This window comes from Eptesicus fuscus, chromosome 9 (assembly GCF_027574615.1).
Source record: "Eptesicus fuscus isolate TK198812 chromosome 9, DD_ASM_mEF_20220401, whole genome shotgun sequence".
Lineage (NCBI taxonomy): Eukaryota > Metazoa > Chordata > Mammalia > Chiroptera > Vespertilionidae > Eptesicus > Eptesicus fuscus.
Window position 1 is genome coordinate 11302359 of NC_072481.1, and position 25190 is coordinate 11327548.

Below are 25190 nucleotides of genomic sequence, written 5' to 3' on the forward strand. Positions count from 1 at the left end.
TGAGATGGCCAAATTTGGGGTCCTAGAGCATTAGCTCTTGACCAGGGCTGTGTTTGCTGCGTCCCCCTCCCCCCCCCCGCCCCCCGACCCCTGAGAACATGTGACAATGTATGGAGACATTTCTGTTTGTCAGCACTCAGGAAGTGCTTCTGGCATCTAACTGACTGGAGGCTGGGGATGCAGCTAAACATCCTACACTGCACAGGATGGCCCCACCACAGAGAAGGACCCAGCCCCAAACGGCCACTGTGCCAAGGGCCAAAAGCCCGGCTTAGCGTTAGCTAACATTGAGGTTAACCTTCAACACACAAAAGACGTATTGTTTCAGTTGTGTGTGCTAAGAGCTTTGTGGGTTGTTACAGGATGAGGAGAAAAAAATGATTAGCACTCCCCGAAAATTCCATCCAGCTGCCCAGATGACATCGTTCTGTGACTCAGATCCCAATACTGTCCGTAAAGGTCAACCTTCCGGGAAGTTCCGAGAAATGCAGCTTTTCATGTTGATCTCCTGGGCTGATTTCATGACTAATCACCTTGCCTCACACCCAAGTGAAATCCAGAGAGAGTCTCCTCCTCCGCTGTGTGCCCACCTCATCAATGTCTGCAGCGGAGATTGAACCCTGCTAGTGCGTAAGCTCGTCCTCTGAAGAAAGGCCATCTGTCCATTCTACCTGTCCTTCCATCCATCCATCTCCCCATCCATCCATGTATGCATGCATTCATATATCCATCATCCTATCCATTTATCCTTTCATCTGTCCATCTGTCCATCCATCCAGCCATCCATCCATCCATCCATCCATCCATCCAGTACTAATTGCCCACCGTATGCCCAAAAGTGCTGTAGATGCTGAGATGCGATGATATGCAATCCAGACAAGGCCTTGCCCTCATGGAGCTTGTGGGGAGGGACTTGAATAGATGGCCCAACTATGACACTGTTCCAGACCCCCAGTGGATGCCAAACTGTGGGTAGTACTGAACTCTATATGTGCCACATTTTTCCCTTTACATACAGACCTGTGAGGAAGTTTAATTTATAAATTAGGCACGGTGAGAGAGAAACAATGACTAATAAGAAAATAGAACAATTATAACAATATACTGCAATAAAAGTTATGTGACGGTGGTCTCTCTCTCTCTCTCTCTCTCTCTGATAAACGCTTGGATAACTGAGGTGGCTATTCTGTGACTAATGGGAGGGTGGCATACATGGCACAGATATGCTGGACAAAGGGATAATTCATATCTCAGGCCGGATGGAGCAGGACTTCAAGAGTTCATCACACTACTCAGAATGGTGTGCAATTTAGAGCTATGAATTGCTTATTTTTGGAAATTTCCATTTAATATTTTCGACCTGTGGTAGACCACGGGTAACTGAAACCATGGAAAGTGAAACTGCAGATGAGGGGGGCGGATTACCGTAATTAAGTTAAAGATCTCAAGGTGAAGTCACCTTGCACAATGTCCTTATGGGAGACATGCAGAGGAGAGGAAAGGAAGGGGGAGGAGGAAGCCCTGGAGGATGGAGGCAGAGACGGCAGTGATGCAGCCACAAGCCAAGGAGATGCAGCCACAGCCAAGGAGCACTTGGAGCTGCCAGCAGCTAAAGGCATGAAGGATTCTCGCCTACAGCCTGCAGAGAGAGCAGGACCCGGCTGACACCTTGCTTTCACACTTTCGGCCTCCAGGACTGTGAGAGAATAAATTTCTGTTGCTTTAAGCCACCCTTCTAAGGTACTTGGTTACGACAGCCCTAGGAAACGAATGTAGTGAAATCCTGAACTGCCACTTATGAGCAAGCATGGGTAAATTGCTTAACCGCTCTGAGCCAACGTCCTCGTCCATAAAACAGAACACTAGGATCCATCCCATTATTTTTTTTTTTTCTTTTTTTTTTTTCATCCCATTAATTCTTCTACAGATGTTTGCGAAGTGTTTACTATGTGCAGGAGCTGGAAGTATGTGGTGAAGAAAACCGGGCATGGCTCTGCCCCCATGGAGCTTACGGTCGGAGGGCAAGCCAGTTACCAAGCAAAGCAGCGTGCAGCTGGGTGTTCAACGGCAACCTTGGCTGACATCATACCGAGGCGTGCCAGGGGCTCTCCCTGGGAAGTGGTGACTGAGCGGAGGGATGAGGGAGAGGGAGAGGGCACCTGGGCAAGAGGAGCAGCGCATTCTCCAGCCAGGGGAGGGGCACGTGCAAAGACCCATGGTGCCAGGAGCAGGGTGCACTCAGGGAGGCCAGCGTGGGAAGAGGGGAGGGCGTGCATGGTAAGAGGTGAGGAGGGGGAGGGGGAGGGGCCCGCCCACCAGGAGGCAGCAGGAGTGGCTGTGGGTAGAAGCCCGGAGGCAGCATTGTTGATGTGCAGGAAGATCCTTTGAGCTGCAGGGTGGAGGCCAAACTGCTGGCCAGAGTGATGGCAGGAAGACCCGGGAGGAGACCCCTGCTGTCATCCAGGAGGGGTGGATGGTGGCTCAGACCAGGGTGGTGGGTGTAGATGAAGACGGGGCCGGATTCAAGAACTACTTAGAAGGTAAAACCACAGGCATGGCGAGGAATAAATGAAATAACCGCTACGCAGTGCCCCATAGTGCTTGGCACGAACCAAGTACTCCTGGCCCCCTTACTGAATGGGGTTCCCCTTCCTTGTACCAAAATGACCACAGGGAACCAGGCCACAGGTGGGAGCCCATCACGGGCTTTCCTGGGTGGAGACGGGCACCCACAGTTTACAGAGCGAAGAAAATCAACTCACCATCCTTGAGTGAGAAGCTCAGCAGGTCCTGGGGAAAAGTAACAGAAATTGGCAATAAGTTGATATGTAATAAAAAACCTGCTCATGTGACACATATGTATTGACGCTTACTAAGTGGGAGAACAAGACAGACGGTATCTCTGCCTTATACTCTAGTGGGGAGCCAGACAAACGAGTAAGCAAACAAATGAGTGTGTGAGCATTTCGGGGAGTGAAATGAAGGAGAGGAAGGGCTGTTTGAAACCCGCGCAGCTGACCCACCAACAGCCCATGTCCCCAGCTGCCTGTGTTAACTGCACACAGAGCCGGTGAGGGACATGCCCAAGGGCACACAGCAAAGCTGCTGCTTCTGAACAAAAGCACCACAGCGTGGCAGCAGGAGCCGGGGCTCTGGAGTCAGGGTGCCAAGGTTCAAATCCGGGCTCAGCCACGTGTGAGCTGCATGACCTTGAACAACAAGTTACTTAATCGCGCTGTACCTCAGTTTTCTCATCTCCAAAATGGGAATGCTCACACTACCAACCTCATAAAGTTGCTTTGAGAATTAAATGAGTTAATATTTGTAAAGGTACTAGCACATACGAAGCACTATTTAAGTAATACATGAAATCAATAGTAGATATTCAATACGGATCACTTAACGTAGCTATGATCATCATCATCATACGTTATTCTGATGAAATATTTTATCTTCCAACTCCCGCACCCCACTAGAAGCAGTTTGAGCCTGACTTAGAGAACCATTTGTTCTGCTTCCCCTGGTCACCGGGTGGTGGGTGTACCTGGGTGATCACCAACGGGTCGTCCTTCAAGATGGGGTCCTTCGTTAAAATCTGAGCAAACATGTCGGCTCCTTCGCCTCCCAGGCCGCTGGCAAAAGCAGTCATGGTCGGCAGGACGGCTTCGGACAACTCCAGCCACTTGGCCAGGCCCGTCACAAACTCTACGCAGAAGGAGCTGGAAGACAGACACGACTCAGATCCGAAAGCTTCCAGACTTGCACTTCACTGGGCCACTGGGAAGCTTAGATGAGCCACGTTCACAATGCGAACAGCCAGCACATCCACCACCACCCTGGTGCCTGCGGTCCACGGGGTACAGAGGGGCCCAAACCTGATTTCAGGTGGCGGGATTCTCGCTTCTTCCCTCACCAAACCTGTGACCAAAGAGGCTGATACACCACAGGAACGAGGCCAGCGGGCCGTTCCTGACCATGTGCCTGGGCCCGGCCTGGGCCGGGGCTGTGCTGGGGGCTGAGGAACCAGAGCGAGCGAGATGCAGCCTCTGATGAGAAGCTCACAGCGCAGGGACACAGGGAGATAACGAACTCAGCCCAGCGGTGTGTGGTCTGCGAGGAGAGGGGCAGGCATCGAGCCCTGGTGACCCAGAGAGGGAGCCCCAGACCGGCCTGGGGAGGTGAGCAGCAGCGACTAGAAAAGGGTTCCCACAGAAGGAGACTTGCCACTGTTGGGGGCCACCCAGGATGTGCTTTCTCGGGAAAAGTCGGACACTCAGAAGCAGATAAAGCGCAGCGGACGAGTCTGTCCTCCCCATGCCACTGCCCCCGTGGGCCTCTCTCCACAGCAGGCATTGGAGTTGAGTCCCACAGGAGTCCCTGGATGGAGGATGGCTGGATCGCTCTAGGGGAGAAGGAGCCCTCGGAGCTGAGACACGGCTGCAGGAAGCACATGGCATTTTGGGGACAGCGACAGAGTCCACATCAGGCTTTGACTCAAAGTTACGCTCGTGGCAGCGAGAACGGTGAGCAGCGGTGGGTGGGCAGGAGATGTGGAACACGGGCATTAGTTAGGAGGTGATCACACCAGCCCAGAGTCAGGCCTATCTCTAAACCCAGCAGCCCAGCCTGCCTCGACCCCACTGTCCTGGGGCTCCCTGTACTGGGTTCTACACCCCTAGTTCTGCAGATCGGGTGGAATCAGGCCTCTTAGGGACAAGCAGAGCTCCCTGGTGGCGGGGACAATGTCAGAAGGCCTCCTGCTTGCACCACCTGGTCCCAGCCCCACGGATCCCAGCAGCCCACACATCCCAGTCCTCAGAGCTGGGGCGGCCGAAGCCTGTTTACCTCCCACCAATCCCCATGAGGGAGGGAGGTACTGCTTTCACCCCCCATTCTAGATACAAGGACACCCAGGCCCGGAGGTGTTATGGGACAGCTCCAGGGTTCAAGGCCACAGCTGTCTGGCTCCAGAGGCCATGCTTACCCACTGCAGGGACTGCCCTCTCCAGGGATTACAGACCTGGGCCTCACCCTGTGCCAGGCGCTGGCTGAGCAGGTGCATCCAACATTCCCTTTCATCCTCACCGAACCTCTCAGGTGGCGGCCCTGGGCCGCAGAGATTAAATGCCTTATCAAGGGCGCCACTGATGCGAAGGGCAGAGCTTCACCCGGGGTCCAGGGAGCCTGAACCTGAGTCCAGAGCTCCTCCTAGTCCCCGGGGGCCCACCAGGCGGCCACATCTGGCCTGCAGCCCGTTCCCGCAGATTAAGTTTTATTGGGGCACAGTCCGTCACACCCGTTCCTTTACCGACTGTGTCCGGCTGCTTTTAGGCTGCAACAGCAAAGCCGAGGGACTGGGGACGAGACCACGTGGTCTGCAAGCTAAAATGCCACGTCCTCTACAGGAAAGGTTTGCCCACCTGTTCTACTCATTCGTGTCTCCGCGTTTAGTAAGTAGAATTAACCGTAGAAAACAGCGTCTGTGACATTTATAGCACAGTAAGAAGAATTTTAAAGGCTTGCTTTTATACCCCATGTGGACAAAAACGGCCACCGAGCGTTTTCCTAAGATTATTGAAGCCAACAGCTATAAGAAGATTGAGGCTGTCTTTAAAACGCGTTTTGGGCCCAGGAAAACCAAGATCAGCCACGTGGAAAGAAACCAAATCAGAAACTTTCAGGAAGGAGTGGCCCAAGGCAAATGCTTCCAGCCCCATGTGCTTAGAACTCACGGGGGGGTGGGGGATGGGGGGAGACCCCGGACAATAACCCACTTTCCTATGTGCTCTCCCAGGCAGTGCCCAGCACAGGCCTGGCACACTGTCTAGGCTCATAAATATTTGCTTATGTGAACAAAGTACACAGAGCTCTTCCCCATCTATGCATCAGCGTATCAGGCAGGGGATGATCAGGCCAGAGGAAGCTTCTGGAAAGATGGAGGCTTCCCAGATATGGCACAGGCAGGAGCAGGAGAGAGTCGGGCCCTTGCAGGAGAGAGGACTCAGGCTTGCTTGGGAACAGAATATCCAATGAGATATAGTCTAATCTCCAGATAGAGGATGTGATTCCATTATTAATGATGAGAATATCCAATATGTGTTGGGCAGTAGCTCGGCGCCAGGCTCTGCGGGGCCACCCACACATTCCCTCCTTCGAGCGCCCTCTCTGACGATGCTGCTTCTCTGAGGCAGTAACTCCCCAGCAGAACCCCCCTTCCTGGCCAGCAGAACCCACCTCTCATGTGGAGGTCAGGAATGGCAAGGGCCTTGATTCTTCCTCAGCCCCCCCCACCTTGCAGGTGAGGCTCAGGCAAGTGACTGGATCTAGCCAGAAGCCTTCTTGGCATATTCTGGGAAAGATTTCCTGCCTGACGAGAGAGACTGGAGGGGAATCCCTGCCCGCCTCCTTTGTGCCTTGGGCCTTTTCTTGTGAGGATGTGATGCGTGGAGCTGCAGCAGCCATGTTGTGATCTGGAGGGGAAGGCCAAGAGAATGCAGAGAAGCCAACCCAAAGGCTTTCTGAGGCACTGAATCAAGCCTTCTGACTTCCTATTAAGTGAGGAGGGAAAAATCTATTCTTTAAATCTCTCTTAGTGCAGTGTCCTGTTACTTGCAGCTCCAAATACCCTGACTAGTAGGAGGAAGTTCCCTATTGTCTCCATTTTACAGATGAGGGAACTGGGGCAAATACAATAAGTCCCAGAGTTAGCAAGTAACCAGTACATTTATTGAACACCTACTATGTGCCGGCACTGTGCTACATTATCTCATCTAATCCGCCCCCCTCCATTTTATACACACACACACACACACACACACACACACACACACTGAGTGGCCAGATTATTATGATCTCTGAACGCATAATAATCTGGCCACTCAGTGTATATCCTATATAATAAAAGGCTAATATGCAAATTGTCCCCTCGACCAGGAGTTCGACCAGCAGGCAGGCCAGCCAACCACCCATGTCCCCTTTCCCTGGCCAGGCTGGCCGGACCCCAACCATGCATGAATTCATGCACCGGGCCTCTATATCTATATATAATTTGCATATTACTATTTATTAGGTAGGAGATATCTCCTACCTAATAAATAGTAATATGCAAATTGACCGCACCTTCACTATGCCCACCACCTAAAGCCACGCCCACCAGCCAATCAGGGCAAGTATGCAAATTACCCAACAAAGATGGCGGTTAATTTGCATACACGGAGGGAGGGAGGAGTTAAGACTGAAGACAACTTAGAAGGAAGAGGGAGGAAAAGTGGAAAGCAAGGTGGCTGCCAGAGGGAAAGCCCGGGCGGGGAGGGGAGGGGCGGGGCAGAGCGGGGCAGCGCACACAGCCGCAGCAGCCGCTTGCAGGATTCTTCCTGCAAATGGGCTAATAGTATATATATATATATATATATATATATACCGAGTGGCCAGATTATTATGCGTTCAGAGATCATAATAATCTGGCCACTCAGTGTATGTTTGTGTGTGTGTGTGTGTGTGTGTGTGTGTGTGTGTGTATATATATATATATATATATATATATATATATGTCACTGTGTAAGTTTAAGGGATACAGCATAATGGTTTAACTTACATATATTGTGAAATGATTACAATAGCTTTAGTTAGCTTGTAGCACCTCATATAAATACAATAAAAAGAGAAAGCATAAAAAGAACAAGTGTTTTCCTTTCGATGAGAACTCTTAGGATTGACTCTTTTAACAACTTTCCTGTGTATCATACATCAGTGTGAACATAGTCACGCTGTATATTACATTCTTAGCACTTATTTATCTTGTACAAAAGTTTGTACCTTTTGACCTCCTTTCTTCAATCATTTAATTCTTGTAATCACCCTGCAAGGGTGAGTATTATTAGCCCAGTCTGTCAGACCTAACAGTTAGGTTTGAATCAGTCCTAACTGTTATACATTTAGAATCCCTCCACCTCTCGGTCACTGTCCTGGTTTCCCCGATGACTCCATCAGCCTCCTCACTGGCCTCCTCCTGCCTCTAAACTCTTTCCCCGTAGAATCCTTGAAGCCCTTCAAGGCCGAAGCCTGAGCTCTTAACAAGCCTGCTATTAGAATTTTAAATATACATCTAATGCACGTGCTAGATACTGACAAAGGCAGATATGAACACTGTAATTCAAACTATCACTCTTGCCCCATGACACCCCATCTGTCCGCTATTACAATCAGTCATGTGTGTACCCTCCCCTTAATTGTAAGCACCTGGAGGGCTGGAGCCAGGCCTTGCTCTTTGTTTTATCTACAGCAAGCATGTCAAACTTGCAGCCCACGGGCTGCATGCGGCCCACAAAGAATATTTTTGCAGCCCAGCCAATATAACGGTATGTAAGAAACGTTTTAATAAAAATTTCATAACTTAATTTTTACAATATCCTGTTATACATAATTATTAATAACGAACTACAATGTTCGCTAATCACTGATTATTATAATCGTGTTGCATTCATTTCCCTTACGTGCCTTATGCGCAGGCGCAACATTCCTCTCCACTAATACTAGCAGCAAATATTTTAGCAACCAATTGCCACATCTTTAGTCTTGTACTGACTTGCTTGGTGTGCACAACAGGAAATATTTCGCTTTTGGAGAACAAAACAAATAGGTTTATTTGCATTACGCTTATTAATTTGTGCAGTTATTCAGTGTCTGATAAGTTAATGTTCAAGAAAAAATATTAATTTTTATTAAAATGTTCTATTATTTTATGTTAATGATTATTCATTTATTTCAGCCCTTTGTATTCAGCATGTCTCTATCGAAATAAACCTACGTTTTTATAAAAATTGAAGCTTTTGCTTTTTTTGCAGCCCACATAAACTTAAACCTTGTTTATTTGGCCTGTATTAGCCTTTGAGTTTGACATGCTTGAACAGGTCTTGTGGTACACACAGCACACAATAGGAGTTCAATAAGTGCATGTCACATGAATGAATAAATATCTCATTCCCCTATTAAACTGTGTCATACCTGAGGGCAGGGATTCTGTCTGCCTTGTTCATCTATACCTTCCCTGTACTTCAAATGATGGCTGGCACACAGTAGGTCCTCAGAAAATGCTTGGTGAAGGTATGAGTGAGTGAGTGCGGAATGAGATGTCATATTCCCCTATCAGGCTGTGAGCTCCTTAAAGGCAAGACCAATGACTTCCCCCCCTTCCCCCCGCACCCAGCTTTTTAGGGCCCCACAATACCTCGTGGGCTGCTTGGTGCCTCTGAGGAAGCACGACCCTCTCTCTGTGAGACAAAAGCACTCACCTGTGCTCAGGTTCTGGAAATAGCTGGGACAGGGATATGCCACAGAGGGCGGCATAGGCAAAGCGGTTGGCCTCGGACAACTCCCGGCCCGTGGGCAGATGTGGGTCCCCCTCCGCAGCTGGCTCAGCCTCCTGATGCAGCCTGGGGCTGGGTCTGTCCCATGCGGCCATTTCCAGTCCTGCAGGAAAAAAATCCCAGTGAGCAATGCATCCCGGGGTAGGCAAAGGTTACTTAATGGGACACAAAAATTCCCAACCCTGACAGAAAAGATTGATACATCAGACTTCTTTGAAATTAAGAACTTCATCATCCTTAAGAAAGTGAAAAGACATACCAAACACCAGTAGGAGATATTTTCAACTTAGAGGCTGCGGTAATTGTGCTTATTAACCAAGACGGCATTTTATTAGGCTGATCTCCAGGGAGACCCACATTGGTTTTTAGTTCAAGATCAAACAACCTTGCCCGGCTGGTGTGATTTAGTTGGTTGAGCGTCGACCCATGAACCAAGAGGTCAGTGGTTGGATTGCCGGTCAGGGCGCAGGCCCAGGTTGTGGGCTTGATCCCCATCAGGGGGCTTGCAGGAGACAGCTGATCAATGTTTCTCTCTCAAAGATGTTCCTATCTCTCTCTCTCCCTCTCCCTCTTTCTCTAAAATCAATAAAAACTTATTTTTAAAAAAGAATAAACAACCTTCTAATCAAAGAAGCATGAGCTGGCCTGCTTCTAACCACAAGGGAGAGGGGGATGTACAGGGGGCAAAAGTAGGTTTATAGTGGTGAGTACTTGAAACTCAAAGTTTATTTTGTATTATTATTTAATAATTATTGTACGATTTTATATATGAACAACCATAACACCACCACCCCCCCCCGCCCTGGACTTAGTGCACAAAGCTCAGCTCAGGCCAAATGCATTCATTCATTCATTCAACAAATACACTCCTGAAGCCCTATAATCCGTCCTCTCCACAGTGGCCCACGTGGCCTTTTTTCATATACACCAATCCTGTCACTCGCCTGCTTAAAAGCCTCCGAAGGCTTCCCACGCACCAGGATGAGTGCCAATCCCCTTCGGATGGCCTATAACTCCCTGCGTGAGAGGCCCCGCCTGCCCCCAACCTTCTCATGGCCCCCACACCTGGCTTGTTCCCTACACTGCAGCCACACTTGCTGTCTTTCTGCTCTTCAAACACCCACACTGGTCTCCTTCCATTGCCAATACCCCTGCCTGGGACACTCCTCCCCTGATCTTGACATATTTCTGGCCTCAGCCCAAATGTCTTCAGGCTAAAGTTCTTCTGTCCCTCTCTCCCAGAATCCTGTCTACTTTTATAATACTTAGTTCTATCTTAAATAATATATTTTCAAACTATTCTGTCTGTATACGTATTTACTTATGTATACAAACAGAATACCTGCTTCTCAAAGCAGGCCCATGGTTACTTCTTCACGGGTGTACCCCAGATTTCGGAGCAGGCCCTGAATGTTATAGGCATTCAATTAACTACTTGCTGGATGAATGAAGAAGGATATATGATATATGATATCCTGTTCTGGGCCTTGGGGCAGATCAGGGGACAAAACTGACAAACTCCATGCTCTCAAGGGGCTTATGTTCTGGTGGGACACAGGCAATAATACACCAATGCATAATGATAATGATAATTTAAATAACTTGCCCAAGATTACATAGCTAGTAAGTGGTGGAATCAAGATTTGCATTTGAGTGGTCTGTTTATAGGATCCATGCCCTTAACAGTCAGCCAAATAAATCAGTAAACATTTGGTCAGGAAGTGATCATGGGGGCGGGGTACAATAAGGCAGTGAGGGGATAGGAAGTGATGGGCAGGAGGGAAGTGACTGTGGTATGCAGATGACAGGTGCCATTCCAGCAGAGGCTGCAGGAAGTAAAGGGGACAGCCCTGCAGATGGGTGGGAGAGTAATCCAGGTGAAGAAACAGGACAGTAGAAGAGACAGACAAGTAAACAGACGATGACAAACCAGCAGACTAAATGCTGTGAAGAAGGAAACACATATAGAGGGGTAAAAAGAAGGCGCCTGGAATGTAGAATTGGCTTCCTGGAGAAGGTGATGTCAGACAGGGGTGGGGTGGGGAGGAAGAACATGTTCTGGGCAGAGGGTAGAAGGGAGGAAATGCTTTTTAAGAACCATGAAGATGCTCAGTGCAGCCAGGGTTTGAATGAGCGGGTGTGGAGGGGGAGACGAGGTTGGAGGGGATGCTGCCAGAGCCACACCATGACCGACCAAGTTCTCCCAGCTAAGGAGTCAGACTGAATTGTAAGGCCACGGCCGTGCGGGGAGCTGTGAGGATATGCAGGGCTTCCCCATACTATTTTTACAACTGCCTGTAGTCTATAATTATTTTAAAATAAAAAGCAGTGGCGTGTCTCTATAGAATTTGAAAGACCTTTTCTTAAGGTCTAAGTCAACTAAAAATAACAATTCACCACCTCCCAGAATTAACCAGTTAGTTAATTTAATAAACATGTATTGCTCTACTATGTGCCAGGACTGTCCTGCATGCTGGGGACACAGCGGTGACTAAGACAGACAGACAACAACCCTCCATCACGGAGCTGTATTCCAGTGGGGCAGACAGCAATGTGTAAACTCAGAACATTTACAAAAAGACCATTTGAAACAATGATGAGGGTTCTGAAGGGAAATAAACCTTAAATAATATTTACCCAGATTTCAAGCAACAACTGTGGGCCTCCCCTCAAGGTCTCAAAACAGCTGTCAGCTTCGGGATGGTTCTTCTGGGAAATATGCAAATTGTCCTGGAGGAGCAAACCAGAAAAACCAGCCTGTGGGTCCACAGGGTGTGGAGTCTGGAGGCCTGTGGGAGACAGGGATCCGGTTCCCCAGGCTCAGGAAGCCTCGCTACTACTTTCCTCTGGGCCTTTGCCCCCCAGGTCCCTCTACCTGGGATCCCTTTCTCAGTAGGGCTGCAGGCAGCCCTGGACTTTGCTGGAACTGTCTGTTCTAACTCCTCGTACCCTGAGCTGTGGTTGCTGCACTAACTCCTTGGTTAGCCTGGCAGTAGAGGGCAGGTACCGGATCCCTTCCATTCCCATGCCCAACCCTTACCTGCCATAGACTGAGTGATCAGAAAATGCCTGCTACGTGAATGAATGAATGAATGAATGGATAAATGAACTAGTTTTGGGGGCTTAAGCAAGAGCTAGATTTTCCTGGTTATTTCTCTCCTATTCTTACCCTCCCATGGAGCATCAGATGAAGGACAGAGATGGAACAAGGGCCACGTGTCTGAAATTACCCAGGGATGTCCCAGAACCCCAAACCCAGGGTTCCCCAAAGCTTCAAATAAACTGAACTTCATCCTAATTGGCCTGCTTTCATCCCAAGGAACGAGAATATTATTTTCTGCCTCTTTAAGCCTCCGGAGGGTTTTTAATAAGTTATCAGTGATAACACCCTTCCCCTGGATGTTCACCTTCTATGGGGCATGGGAATGTGCCTGTACTACGCCTTACGAACTCAGAGAATCAAGTTACGAGTCCAACCATCTTAAAAAGTGCAGAGAAGAAAAATGGCTGGGAGAAGATCCTCCAAAATTATTTCCAAAGTTGAGATGCCAGAGACTTCTCTGGATTCCTCAACTTCCTGCCATATATATGTACTACTTTTGCCCTTGGGAAAAAATTAAAATTATTTTATGTCTCTATCCATAGCGAGGGGACTGTTAGGACTTGCATCGGGATGGTGACAGTGGCTGTCTCTAAGCAGGGGGAAGGATTGATTCTGGATTATTTCAAATTTTCCTTTTACGTTTCTGCTTTATGAATTTTTAATCATGAGTATGTACTGATTTTAAAGTCAGAAAAAAATAGATACAATTTTAAATTAGAATATGGTGTGCTGCTACAAGCTCATACTGGCTGGTGAGAAGTGATGCTAGTGCCTTGAAATGGGTCATGATGGGAGTATTTACACCACAGAAATTGGCAATTGTTACAAATGAGGGATTTTATTTTTCAGAGAGGTGGTGAATAGCATGCCACTGTCTATATGATACAATTCCAGTTACGTTTTTAAAAAATGTTTCATGGAGCAAGAAGATCACAAGGAAATACATCGGAATGTTAACGATCATTGTCTCTCAGTGGTAGGGCTGTGGGACAAGAAGTAACTGGTTTTTGTTCTTTCCATTTTTCTGTATTTTTAACATCTTCTGTCACAAGCTTATTGGTGCTTTCATCGTAGAAAAAACAGCTTTAATTAAAAATGCCAATTCTGTTCTTGGTCCCTAGAAGGGGAGTGCTTTACCTCAGAGAGTCCTGGCCCTGTGCCGACCAGCTGAGCCTTGCAGGGCTGAGGTCACAGTTAAGTCCCACTCCTCTGACCAACAGGTTTTGTTATCAACAAAAAGGATGTAAGCGTTGGCAGGACAGACAGGGATTTCCAGCCATCCACGATGGTGGGATGGAGGTGCCCAGGGTTCCAACTCCATGGATTGTCCAGTCAGATGGGCGGGGCCCCAAACTCTTCCAGCTGTGGGAGTGTGTGGCAGCTGTGGGGTAAGGGGATGTGCCAACTGAACTGTGCATACTGGTCCTCAGGGGCCTCTGCCCCTGGGTCTGATCAGGACATGGTCACCAGGACACCAAGGCCTGCACTGGACCCAGAAGAGCCCCGACTCTCAGGGAACCAGCAAAGGCACAGTGAGACGAGCAAGCGAACACTGACCCGTGGCCAGACTGCAAAGACCAGCTATGGGATGGACAGGGATTACTCTGTCTGGGACCTTGTCTTGATGCCCGACGACTATGATTTTTGCCAGTCACATTTCCCGTCACCAAAGAAAACACTGGCTGCGTTATTTTTGTCAGTAGTGGGGGTAGACAGACATCCCACAAATATCTATCCTTAGTCTGCAAGCACCCACAGTAGGTGTTCAGCCAGAGTTGGTTGACTAACGCCATAAACAATACGTGGGGTTTCTTCTCAGGAAGATGAAAAAATTCTAAAGACAGCAGCGAGGAGAAAATCAAATCGGGTCAATATCATCCTTGAAAATCTTTTAAATCACCCTTAAAACCCCATGACCTGGGCCCTTAGAAGATCACATGCAAGAATAAATTACTTCTGTTTTTCTTTACATGCTACAGTGATGGCCTTTATTTTACTTTTTAAAAAAAAAAAACTTGGAGCAGCCAGTGAAGGCCAAGGTCAAATTTGATGTGTCTGTGCCTGTGTGTGTGTGTGTGTTCTCTTTCTCGTTTCTGGTTAGCTGCATTTTTAAATGAGTCTGCAATTCAATAAAATGAGCATTTCTACTAGAGAAATGGCTATAGTGTCGCAGGAAGGCCGAGAACTAATTGTCTAATTGTTCTAGAGCCAAGGAGAAGGAGAAGCGTCTGGTTGAAGAAATCCTTTATAAAAAATAGAGCTATAGCACTGATTTTAGCCAGAAACTCCGAAGACTGTAGATCAGAGTTCACACACACACACACACACACACACACACACACACACACTTGAGATGGTCTCAGAATGGAGGATTCGAGGCAGGCCCAGTTTACTCCCCACTCCCCCTCTCCAGCAATTTGGGAGAGAAACCCATTCATTCTATACCTCTATCTGGAAGGTAAGTTGGAAGCCACTGGTAGATGCAGCATCTCAGGAGGTCTCCATGGCAACAGATTCAACAGAGAAGAACCCAGAGGGTTTTGGACAATCCCGCTACAGACCAGAAGAAAAAAGGGACGTTGGCACAAAAAGTTCCCATCCCGGCCTCACTTCAGCAATCTGGAGGATGGGCGGGGTGCTGGGGTGACAGGATGCCATCAGGGTGGGTACCCAGGCTCTACAACACGTTGTCCACATTTATCATGTGCCTTCTTCCCCGACTCACACTCCAGTACAAGCTGCCATCCTCTCTCTGGCGGAGCCTCCTCCCCAGTCTCCCACTTCTTTCTGCCCTCACCCCTAGCTATCCACCACACAGCACCCAGCCTGAAGTCAGATCATGCCCCTTCTCTGCTCCAAACCTCCGACGACTCCTTCCTCACCCGTAGTCACAATCCTTACAATGGCGACTGGGCCACGTGTAATCTGCCCTCCTTCTTCTGTCCCCTTCGCTCATTCTGCTCCAGCGACACCATCCTGGATCCCATCAGGCACATCCCCACCTCAAGGCCTTTGCCTTGGCTGTTCCCTCTGCTGGGTATACTCTTCCCCCAGATAACCACCTGGCCAACTCCCTTACCTCCCTCCGGCCTTGGCTCAAATCGCACAGCTCACTGAAGCTACCCTGTCCCAGCCTCTCATCCCGGGCCCTTTCGCCTGGCTCCTTGCTTGCTCCAGAACACACATCGCTGTCTGACACACTATGTCATTTACTTGTTTATGTTTACTGCTTATTGTCTACCTCCCTCTGCCCACATGTAAGCACAGTAGGCACTTACAATCATTTGTTGAATGAATAGAGGTTCCCACTTGGCATAATTAAAAAATAATTCAAGAGGCAAATCTGCCTGGGAAGCAAGGGGGAGAAATGGCAGCATCTGTAATGGTTCGTTTGACTCCCTGGTTTTCAAACTGTCCCATAGGGCTCCAGGGACTGCTCTTACTCTGGTGGGCAAGAGGAAGTACAGTGGGAAGCCCTCAACACCCTGCCTTCAAATTATAACCGTAAATAATTCCTGGGTGTAGACCTCAGAAAATGGACAGCATTGTCTCAAAAAGGGTGTACAGCAGGGTGTACAAATATGTCCACAGCAGCGTTATTAACAATAGCTGAAAGATGGGAGCAACCCAAGTGTCCATCAATGGATGAATGGGTAAACAAAATGTGTTCTATATAGACAATGGAATATTACTCAGCCTTAAAAAGAGAAAGGACTTTCTAACATATTACAAGATGGGTAAAATTTGAGGACATTTTGCTAAGTGGAATCAGCCAGTTACAAAGAAATGATTCCACTTATATAAGGGACTCAGTCAAAATCAATAGGGAAGGTAGTAGAATGGTGGTTACCACAGGCAGGGGGGAGGGTGAGGTGGGGAGTTGTTGTTTAATGGGTAAGGAGTCTCAAGATGAAAAGATCTGGAGATTGGTTGCACAACAATGTGAATATACCTAACACTACTGAATTGTACACTTAAAAATTGGTTAAGACTGAATTTTATGCTCTGTGTATTTTAATCACAATTAAAAATTTAAAAAATATGTTTTTACTGATTTCAGAGAGGAAGGGAGAAAGAGATAAAAACATCAATGATGAGAATCATCGATCAGCTGCCTCCTGCACGCCCCTTACTGGGAATCAAGCCCACAACCCGGGCATGTGCCCTGACTGGGAATGGAACCGTGACTTCCTGGTTCATAGATCAATGCTCAACCACTAAGCCATGCCGGCCAGGCAATAACAATTAAATTTTTAAAATTAAAAATCATAACAGCAAATGCTTGGTAAATGTTAGTCATGTGCCACCTCTTTTCACACATCATCTTGTTTTCTCCTGAAAATCCTACAATGTAGGTGTTATTATCTCCTAAGAAATGAAGACAGAGAGGCCCTGAGAAATGAAGGTCAAGGTCATGGGACGTGTGATATGGAATTTAGACTTGTGCCTGGGTCTTAGGCCTAAGGCAGCCATCTTAACTATGATGCTACACTCCTTCTCTTTGGCTGAGTGGCCAGAAAGATTTCAAACACAATTTGAAAACCACCAAATTAGATGTCTCTCAGTAGCTCCCATCTGTCCACAGGCTAGCATCTCATTTTTCAGCCAGCCCCAAGCATCTCTGGGATGGGCCTAATCTGCCTTTTCACCTTCATGTTCCTCTACTCCCCCTCTTTCAGCCAGCCGTGAGCCAAACGGAGCCATCCACTGCTTCCAGCCCATGCTGGCTTTCCCACCGCGGGCCTCAGCTCGCGCTGTTTTTTCTGCGTGTAGATCCTCCTGTCCAAATGGTGCCCTTTTCCAAAAGCAGTCTAATAATAAAGTCAGTGACTCTTTCCAGTGTGTCTACTCTCATGATCCCATGTCAGCCTCACAACAACCTTACGAGGAAGACTACCACTGTACCCATTTTACAGATGAGAAAACTGAGGCTCAGAGGTGCAGGCTGCACAGGATATAGCCCCCAGGCTTGTGTGACTTCAACCCCAGGTTCTTCCCCACTTTACTGAAGGGGCGCAGGTACTGCCAGGAGACTTCGCGGATTTGTCCAGCTCAAGTGGGACCTGCCACGGCTGAAGCCCCTGAGGCTTTGTCTGGGCCACCCCACCTCCTCTCGGGTTTCATGACTGGTTGCTTCTGTGCCTGTTCCCATGACTAGGAGGGTCAGGGTGGCAGTGGATGGTGCTGGGGACACCTGTACTTCCCCCGACTCCCCAGCAGAGCTCTCTTGGTATTCATTTGGTTCTAAAAGAGCGGGTACCACCACTATCCCTCCCCCAGAGATAGGTGACTTTTCTTTATGGAATGTGCCACCACTTGATGATGGATTACAGCTTGGTGGTGGTCTGTTTCTCTCCCTAGGGAAAGCTCCATGAGGGCAGTGGCTTTTGTATCATGTTCCCGGATGTATCCTGGAACAGTGCCTGGAGAGCAGGTGAAAGAATGAATGAATGAGCACCTGGCCCCACAACTAAGAAATAAGTTCAGCATTATTTTTTGCTGAAGGGCAATACAGTTTTGTTTGTTTGTTTGTTTGTTTTGTTAATCCTTACCCGAGGATATGTTTTTCCCATTGATTTTTAGGGACAATGGAAGAGAGAGGGAAAGAGAGAGAAACATCGATTGGTTGCCTTCTACACAAGCCCCAACCAGAGCCTGAGCTAGGGAAGAGCCTGCAACCCAGGTGCATGCCCTTGACCAGAATCGAACCTGGGACCCTACACTCTATACAGTGAGTCAAACCGGTCATGGTAATATCCTACCTAATAATAGACAAATATGGAAATTGACCGTACCTTCGCTATGCCCGCGATTGGCCAGGAGGCGCGGAGGGGGGGGGGGCGGGACTCGGGGTGGCCGGGGGGGTGGCCGGTGGGACGCTGAGCTCGTGTCAGCGGCGGCTCGAGCTCAGCGTCTGCGCCATGGCTGTGCTGCGGCACAGAAGGGGCCTCTGGGGCAGCGAGCTCACGTCCCACCGCGGACCATCAAAAGCGGGGGAGCTGGGTGCCTGTCCGCTCTGGCACCAGGCCTTTCAGAACCTTCGCCGCGCCGGAGGCTTCTGAAAGGCCTGGTGCACCAGCAGACAGGCACCCAGCTCCCCCGTGATCGAAAGCGAAAGTGTGTAGGGGACCCTACACGTGCATGATTCAATCATGCACTGGGCCTCTAGTAGTTTTATATAAAGCGAGGTCCCAATATTTGCTCAAGAGCTACCCCTAAAGGTAGATTTCATTACTGAGCATCCCTCTAAGCGAACTTGGACCAGCCCCAGAAGGCCTGGGGGTTATGGTCCAGGGGAAGTGCAGGGAACAGGCAGAAATTACTCCCAGTGAAGAGTGTAAAAATCCACCTGAGCTACACCTCCCACGTATGTACCTGGGACGTCTTGTGACCTGCGGTACTAGTCTAGTTTGGGTGCAGATCTGAAGGATGAGGAGGTGTTAACTAGGAAAAGTGAGAGGGAGGAGGAGTGGTCTAGAGGAGCATGGGCAGAGGCTCGGGGAGGAAGGGAGCAGTGTGCCTCAAGCACAGAGGGCCATTGATAACGTGCCCTGAGACAGGCTGGAGGAGGCCCAGCGTAGGTGGGGCCCGGGCTGTGTAGAGCCTTGTGGTCCGTGCTAAGGCTTTTGTTCTTTGTCCTGAGAAAATGCACAGCTGCAGCAGGGTTTTACAGAGGATGGAACAATCAAATCCGCCAGGCTGCCCAGTGGAGGGTAGCTAGGTGGAAAGAGCGTTGGCCCTAGCCGGTTTGGATCAGTGGATAGAGCATCAGCCCGCGTGGACAGAAGGGTCCAAGGTTCGAATCCGGTCAAGAACACATACCTCGCCGAAACCGGTTTGGCTCAGTGGATAGAGCGTCGGTCTGCGGACTGAAAGGTCCCAGGTTCGATTCCGGTCAAGGGCATGTACCTTGGTTGCGGGCACATCTGTGCAGGAGGCAGCTGATCGATGTTTCTCTCACATCGATGTTTCTGACTCTCTCTCTCTCTCCCTTCCTCTCTGTAAAAAATCAATAAAATATATTAAAAAAAAAAAAAAAAAAAAAAAAGAACACATACCTTGGTTGCAGGTTCCCCAGCCCTGGTTGGGGTGCATGCAGGAGGCAACCAATCGATGGGTCTCTCTCACATTGATGTTTCTCTCTGTCTCTCCCTCTCCCTCCTACTCTCTCTAAAAATCAATGGAAAAATATCCTTGGGTAAGGATTAACAACAACAAAAACACAGACTATAAAAAATAATTTAAAAAAATAAAAAGCAAGTGGTTTGGACCCACTCCAGCCCCCCTCTGCCCACTGTACCACATCCAAGGCAGCGGGGCCCCCATCTCATCTGAGGCCCCAGTGTATAACGTACAGCGGTCCTCTCAGGGCCCACGTGTGCAGGCCCAGGTGGCTGAGCAACCACCGTCACCTGGTGGCACCAGGCAGGGACAGCTGGGTTGAGGCGGATGAGAAATTCTGCAGGCTCAGACCTCGATGGGCTTCACACGCTGAGCTATGCTACCTAGTCTGTCAACTGCACCCCTGCAAACCGCTCCTGGGCCTTAGGCCCAAAACGCAAAAGGGCTCCCCGAGCGGCAGACACTGCATGGGGCTCTTTGTGGCTCCTTCCATCCTCGTGACAACCTCGGAGACAGGCATTTTACAAATGAGGACACTGTCCAAGAGGACTCAGTGAGGAAGCCGCAGAGCTAGGACCTGAGCCCACATCTGTCGGATGCTGCACCCGTGACGGCCAGGGTTGCAAATGCTAATGTGCTGACTGTGACGTGAGCATCCCACTTCTAGTGCCGGGCGGTCTCCTCGCCTGGAACTCAGCCACCCCCATCGCTGCCTCTCACATCTTCTTACTGAGAGCAGTAGCAGGTTCTCGGCAGGGTTCCTAGAGCCTCTAAAGCAGCAGTCACCAACCTGTGGTCCGTGAGGTCCGAAAGGTTGGCGACCGCTGCTCTAAAGAAACACCCTAGCTTACACCTGGCGTGACAGGGCCTCTGACATGGGCCACGCTTTGGATTGTGCTTTGCCATTTACGAAGCATTTCGACACAGTATCATCAGCTCTGTGAAGTATTATGACCCCCACTGTATTAGAAAGCAAAGGCCCAGAGAGGTGGCGGGACAAGATCACTCAGCTAGCAAGTGGCAGTGCCAGGCTCCCAGGCGCTGAGGTTTGGCTTAGGGCTTCCTTTGGACTACTTTCTACCCACCTAGCCCCCTCACCCCCAAACCCCTGGGGGTGGGGTGAAAGCTCAGGCTGGCAGAGCATCTCCAACAAGCAAGGGTCAGAGGCTCAGAGGGTTGGAGGCTGTGCGATTCAGCCTTTCTTTGTCCTCTTTACATACTTCACAGGGTGGGAAGATTCCAATGGTCTCTCCTCTCGGCCCAGTCCCCCACCCACCCCCTCACCCTCTCCTGAAGGGCAGTGTTCTATTCCACTCTCTGGGGTGCACTCCTGGAGGGCGGCACTTGTCTTGTTCACTGCTGTATCCTCAGGGACTAAACAATGCACGCACCAGCACACAGTAGGTGCTCAATAAATAGTTGTTGAATGAATGAATGGATACCGCTAAAACTTACAGGGGTTACCTGTTTTCTGCAGTGAAATGAACACTGGATTAGGGAAAGGAGAACCACCTGCTGACTCCTACTCTGTGTTAGTCAGTAGTCTCTAGGCCAAGACCCTGGCTCCAGCCTGGCTGTGCTCCTGACTCCCTGTGTGACCCAGGGCAGGGCAGAGAAGGGCACTGTGAAGGCCTACTCTGTGCCAGGCACTGGGTCAGGCTGCAGGGTGGGGTAACCCAGGTTCTTACCCTGTTCTCCTCCCTTGCTGTGTGGTCTTGGGGAAATCACCCCATCTCCCTGAGCTTGCGTTTACTGAGCTGTAGAGTCCACCCTAAAGTTAGCAGCAGCAATTCTTCCCTCCTCTAACAACAGCGGCTGGTGAGGAGTCAGGCCGGCCTGTAACACCGGGGGCCTGGGCTTTTCTCCAGCTTGAGGGTCAGATATGAGCTCAGAGGCTACAGGGGCAAGGAAAGAGGGGGAGGGGGGGTGCCGGGGGAGCTGCGTGGGAACAGGGACGCCCAGTGATCCCAGGTGACCTTGAGCAAGTACCTTCTCCTCCTGGGAACAGAGCAGTGGCCTCACTCACCAAAGGAGGGGCTGGGTGACCGCTAAGGGCTCGGAGCTGGGAGGCAGGAGACAGCCCCAGGGCTCCGCCACGCCTCAGTTTCCCCAGCTGCCTCCCCACGTGATTGCCAAGGGCACTTCCGGCTCGGAAAGAAAACAAGCCACGACCAGGCAGCCTCGTCTCCGGGGCACTCCCGGTGCATCGGCGCCCACGAGGGGCGGAGGGCGGGGTTGGGGGGGCCGAGGGCCGGAGCTCCCGCGTGGGGCCCGGGGGTGGCGGCGGGGAGTGGCCTCAGCGGGACCTGGCCCCTTACCTGGACGCGAAGGCGGCGGCGGCACGAAGGGGAAGGCGGCTCGGGCTCCTCCCGCCCGGCTCCTCCCCTGACCCGGCCCCGCCGCCCCGCGCCGGCCCCGGCCGGTCCCGCCGCCTGCCCTGCGCACCCGCCCCGCGCCCTGGCCCGGCCGCCCGGGGGACGTGCGTTGCGAGCGGGGCCTTCCGGCTCCAGCCCCACCTGGCATGTCCCGCCGCCACCCGCCACCCGGACAGGGGTGCCGGCGTCAGGAAGTGACGGCCAACCCCGGCGCGAAGCTCGGGGTGTGGGTCCAGGGCCCAGCGGGAGGCGGCGCAGGCCCGCGGGGCTGTCTGCAGAAAGTGCTAGGAGACGCTCAGCCGGGCGGGGAGGGCTGAGCAGCGACTTGGGTGGAAATCTTCCAAAGTAAATGATGGAAAATCACATAGCCAGCCACAGAAACACCCTTCCCGGGCACAGAGGCGGCACTTGGAAGCTTGCGGATGTTGGGGTATCCATGCGTTCGCTGATTTTTCTTTCAGTTTCTCTAACGCGCTTTCGTTCAGCCTTAGGACCTTTGCATGTGAGCTGCCGGCGCCTGGCACTCTGCCCCCAGACCTTCCTCTTCCTGCGTCTGTTTCCAGCTTTTCACCGCAGTGTCCGCTCAGGCTGGCATCTGTGAGCCTTCCCTAACCACCCAGCACACTCAGTCATTGAACACCTGTTTACTGAGCACCTACTGTGTGCCAGGTACTGTTCTAAGTGCAGGGGAATCACATACCGGGCTTCCAGTCCTGTTCTAGTTAATGGTAGTATTTCTGACTCTGTGGAATTATCTTGTTCATTTTCAGTTTGCACTTTATTATCTGCCACCCGCACTAGAATTTAAAAGCCCAGAGAATGGGGGTCTTGGCTGCCTTGTCCTCTGCTATGTGCCCAGCCCCAGGGGCTGTGCCAGGCTCTTGGTAGGTGCTCAGGGTCATTTAATGAATTCATGAATGGATCTTGTTCCCTTAGCTACCCTATGCATGCTTATCATACCCATTCTACAGGACAGGAAACTGAGGCTCAGGTCTAGGCCATGCAGAAGCCACAGAGCTAATGAGTACCAGAGCGGAAGCATGAATCATTGCAGCTACAAAGGCTGTTGCCCTTTCTGTCAGTGAAGACAGCCCAGTACCTTGAATGGAAAAGGCTGTGGGTGGGGTCAGGGACCAGCTGTCACTGTGGAATCCGTGACTCATGCGTGCCTTGTAGAATGCTCTGGGTCTTCCTCTGCTCATCTCCTCACTGGCCAATCAGGACCAAGAATCGCTCTGCCTACCTAGAGGGCTACTGTGAAGGTCCACTGGATCCGTAGTGTGCACGCGCCAGGGGCATAGGGAGTGGTATCTGAGCATGTGGGCCTTGTCAAGATGGGACATGAGTAACCCTGTGGAAGTGATGCCGACAGAAAGCCTCCAGCCAGCCCTCCTCTCAGCGTCTGGAGGCCCCTTCCAGCCAGACGGGCACCGTTCTGCACAATGTTTTGGCGTTGCCCCGTCTCTACTTCGGTTTGAGATCCTGTATTGAACACTCTTGACATTGGACCCAGTTACAGCCATGCCCACTGCCCACCTGGCACCCCAGTCACTCCCACCAGACAGCACACAGGACCTAATCCATACCAGGCCTCTAGCCTGCCACTTGCCCTGCACAGCCCGCCCCGAGGGCGTCTGGTGGACATGCGCCTGGAGCAGGGCCTTCCGGGAAGGTTTATCCCTCTCGTGGATGCCTTTGAAATGTTTGAGGTTTGGTGTTGGACTTTGAAAATGTCACTTTCCTCATCTGGAAAAGGAGGGTCACTAGGCCCCTCACAAGGGTTGTTGTGAGGACTACATGAGGATATACAGCGAAAGGGCTCTGAGTGGTGTCTGGCACACAGGACACACGCAATAAAAATTAGCTGCTATTATTCTTGGCAAAAGATACTTCTAAGATGTCTCCTATCAACTCCTCCCAAAGGAATGTTTAGGGGGTTGTGCTAGAGGGAGAAGCCTTTTCATAACCATGAAGGAAACCAACCAGAATTTATTGAGTAGCGGGTGAGGTTGTAGGCATTGCAGATACAGCAGGGGGAAGGCTAATGCTTGGGCCAAAACTGCCAGATTTAGCAAACAAAACAAAACAAACCAAAACAAAACAAAACAAAACAGGACACCCAGTTACATTAGATTTTCAGATCCACAACAAATAAATACTGTTTTAGTAGGAGTATGTCTTAATATTGCCAAGGACATGGTTATACTAAAATAAATTGTTCATTGTGTATCTGAAATTTAAATGTAATGGGTGGTCTACATTTTAGCTAGCAACCCTACTTGTGCCCCACCCCCAGAGATTCTGATTCTGCTGGTCTGGGGTTGGGCTAGGCATAGGTATTGCTCACGAGTTCACCAGGCGTACCCAGGTGTGCCCAGTGTCAGGAACCACTGGTGGAGGGCCTGTCTGTGCCTTTTATTCTGCATGAGGTGGTCAATAGTGGAGGGTTTGGGGCAGTGATGTGACGTGACCTCATCTTTCAAAAGGATCTCACTGGTTCTTTGTGGAGGCCAGAGGGATAAGCGTAGACACAGGTAACCAGTTAGGAAGCTGTTGCAATAGTCCAGGCCAGGAAGGGCCTGGATTTGTTGAGTGCCTACGATGGGCTAAGCACAATAAAAGCATATAATGGAGACACAGGTTCTTGGGTTCTGCCCAGACCTACCCAGTTTAGAATTTCTTGGGGGTATGGAAGCTTAGGAATTTATACCTTTAACAAGTTTCCCTGGGAAAAGAAAAAGAAACAATAACAACAAATTCCCTTGGTGAGTCTAATGAATAATCAGATTTGGAGCAACTAAATGATTGGATTCTATTGTCTCAGGAATCTAATCTAATAATAGACAAATATGCAAATTGACCGCACCTTCGCTACACCTAAGCCACGCCCACCAGCCAAGCCACGCCCACCAACCAATCAGGACGAGTATGCAAATTGCCCCAACAAAGATGGCGGCTGATTTGCATATCAAGACAGTGTCGAAAGAAGCCAAGAGCTGCAAAGGGGAGTAAAGCTTTGAAGAAGCAAGCAAGCCAGGGGGGCGGGGGGAGGAGAAGGGAGGAGCGAAGTCAGGGCCGTGGGCGAAGGGAAACGAAGGCGGGCTGGAGGAGAAGGCGGGGCCGGCGGCAAGGGCGGAGCGGAGGCGGGGCCGGGGCCGAAGGGAAACGCGGGCCGGCTGGAGGAGAAGGCGGGGCCGGTGACAAGGGCGGGGCGGAGGCGGGGCC

General features: G+C 50.3%; 1 protein-coding gene across 3 annotated transcripts in view; it reads right to left on the reverse strand.

The window, feature by feature from the left end:
* Nucleotides 1–22032, reverse strand: part of TMCO4 (transmembrane and coiled-coil domains 4) — a 76945-nt gene extending 54913 nt beyond the window's left edge. The window contains exons 1-6 of one of the 3 annotated variants that reach the window (XM_054720984.1): nucleotides 21909–22032; nucleotides 14914–15021; nucleotides 12003–12095; nucleotides 9291–9468; nucleotides 3545–3719; nucleotides 2763–2790 (exon numbers count right to left, since the gene is read on the reverse strand). In XM_054720984.1, coding sequence (XP_054576959.1) covers nucleotides 2763–2790; nucleotides 3545–3719; nucleotides 9291–9460 — 373 coding nt within the window. In that variant the 5' untranslated portion in view covers nucleotides 9461–9468; nucleotides 12003–12095; nucleotides 14914–15021; nucleotides 21909–22032. The remainder of the gene's footprint in view (nucleotides 1–2762; nucleotides 2791–3544; nucleotides 3720–9290; nucleotides 9469–12002; nucleotides 12096–14913; nucleotides 15022–21908) is intronic. The other 2 variants (XM_028155457.2, XM_054720985.1) reach the window with 2 other exon arrangements.
* Nucleotides 22033–25190: the final 3158 nt, after the last annotated feature.